This window comes from Fragaria vesca, linkage group LG5 (assembly GCF_000184155.1).
Source record: "Fragaria vesca subsp. vesca linkage group LG5, FraVesHawaii_1.0, whole genome shotgun sequence".
Classification (NCBI taxonomy): Eukaryota; Viridiplantae; Streptophyta; class Magnoliopsida; order Rosales; family Rosaceae; genus Fragaria; species Fragaria vesca.
The window spans coordinates 21,704,249-21,706,091 of NC_020495.1; the positions used below are offsets into that span (position 1 = coordinate 21,704,249).

Here is a 1,843-nt window from a genome sequence, read left to right on the forward strand (position 1 = left end):
TGGATATGAGATTTGTTTAGATTAGTAAATAATTTAGGTGGTGTTGTGATTTGGGGAGCACGGAGGCTCCAGGAGTTTAAGGTTGAATTTAAATTTTCAGAAGTATTTGCATGTATTATTAGGAAGGGTTGTCCACTTTCAAGGGAGGTTATGCCGATTTTTCGGTAAAATTTTCCTTAGAGTTGGTCCCCGCACGACTTACTCTGGGTTTCAAAGTGAAATTTAGGGTGGGTCGTGTCAACATATATTGAGAAAGATATATTTGACAGTGAAATCATCATAAAAAAATTTCAAAATATGAGTAATCGTCGTGAACAATTATAATTGTTTTAAAAAAACTTACTTTTTATCTTTTTCAATTATTGATGTAAAAATTCATACATTTTTATGTCATTCAATAGTTTTTTTAAAATCAATAGTATTCTTGTTTAAATTTGCTATGTATCGGAATACATAATGCACGTCTCAAACTTGCACCTCTTTCTTATTACACGAGGTAAGTACGTACGTATGCATGTGCATAACACAAGCTGCAGCTAGACTTTATTAATGAAGAACAAGATATATAGCTAGACATGTGGATTTGAAGCCGGGATCATGTTAGTGGTTCCCAGATGTTGTTGCCCATGTTGATGTTGATGATGATGAAGTGGTGCTGGTGGTGGGTGGTGATAGTTGAATATCCCATGCCCATGAGTTAGTTTAGCACCCAATTTCTTCTCTGCGTGCCTGGCTTTCGCTTTATGTAGCTCCATTTTTTCACTTGCCTCCTTCACTTTCCGACGCTCTTTCGCCATCTTCTTTTCTTCCTTAGTTCTTGCTCTGGCTCTCTCCAACTGTAATACAGCAACTCTTCATTTAATTTCCACAAAACACATAATAAAATGATAAGGTGAACCGCAATCATGTAGGAAGTCACAGATGAAAGATGCTGATTCATGATTAACTACCTTCTCTACTACTTTGGCTTTGTAGATGTTGATGTGCTCCTTGGCCGAGCTGGCCAGATTGCTAAGCTTTTCTTTTGCGACCTGCATATCTTGTTGCGCTCTTGCACACTAGAAATCTCCAGAAGAATTTTCGGACTTTGCTGTGAAGCTTGTAACTTCGTTTCACCAAGGGTTGAGCACTCCTAAGACTTTGTTTCCAGGACATTGATTTAGCTTTAATTCTTAAACTGATACAAGAAGACTCCAGTAGATGTGTATATGTAGGGAAAAGGATAAGAAGGATGAGAAGATGGAACTCGATCAATACGTACTTTAGCTCCAACAATAGGGGTTCTTCTTACAACAGCTGATACGCCACGTTAGGGATACATGGCGAGCATGCATGCCCTTCCTCTGAGATTCTGCCACGTTGTGAGATAACAGATCTGCTGTATCGTCTATCCATATATATCCTATTATAAAAGAAAACACTACGTCAACTAGGTTTCTGATTCGTATAAAGAAAAAACTAGGTTTCTGACCGCTGTATAACTAGCTGGTTTTACTGAACGTTTTTGAGGTTTCTGGGAAGTTCTCCGCTTTTATCTTGGATGCTGGAAATCTCGACAACTCTGAGTTTAGTACAGCTGCTGCCAACCTACCTTTTTACTATGCCATCCTCAGCCGCTTGGGCCTAACACCAAATTCTGATGAAACTTTCTTGCGCATATATATATATATATATACGGATTTTCTCAGCTGCGGACGTCCGCACTGATTTTTTGGTACGGATTTCCATTTTTGTACCACTTTTTGATCGAATTTTCTCATCTCCACCGTATAGTATCTAGATAATATTGTGTAGATCATTTCTGCAAAATTTCAGCCAATTTGGTGATCGTTAAGGCCCTCAA

The 1,843-nt window shown here is 38.3% G+C and overlaps 1 protein-coding gene across 1 annotated transcript in view; it reads right to left on the bottom strand.

The window, feature by feature from the left end:
* Positions 1-1,182, bottom strand: part of LOC101311966 — a 4,212-nt gene extending 3,030 nt beyond the window's left edge. The window contains exons 1-2 of the mRNA XM_004300202.1: positions 951-1,182; positions 442-836 (exon numbers count right to left, since the gene is read on the bottom strand). Of these exons, the coding sequence (XP_004300250.1) occupies positions 570-836; positions 951-1,037 (354 nt within the window). The 5' untranslated portion in view covers positions 1,038-1,182 and the 3' untranslated portion in view covers positions 442-569. The remainder of the gene's footprint in view (positions 1-441; positions 837-950) is intronic.
* Between the last annotated feature and the right edge of the window lie 661 nt (positions 1,183-1,843).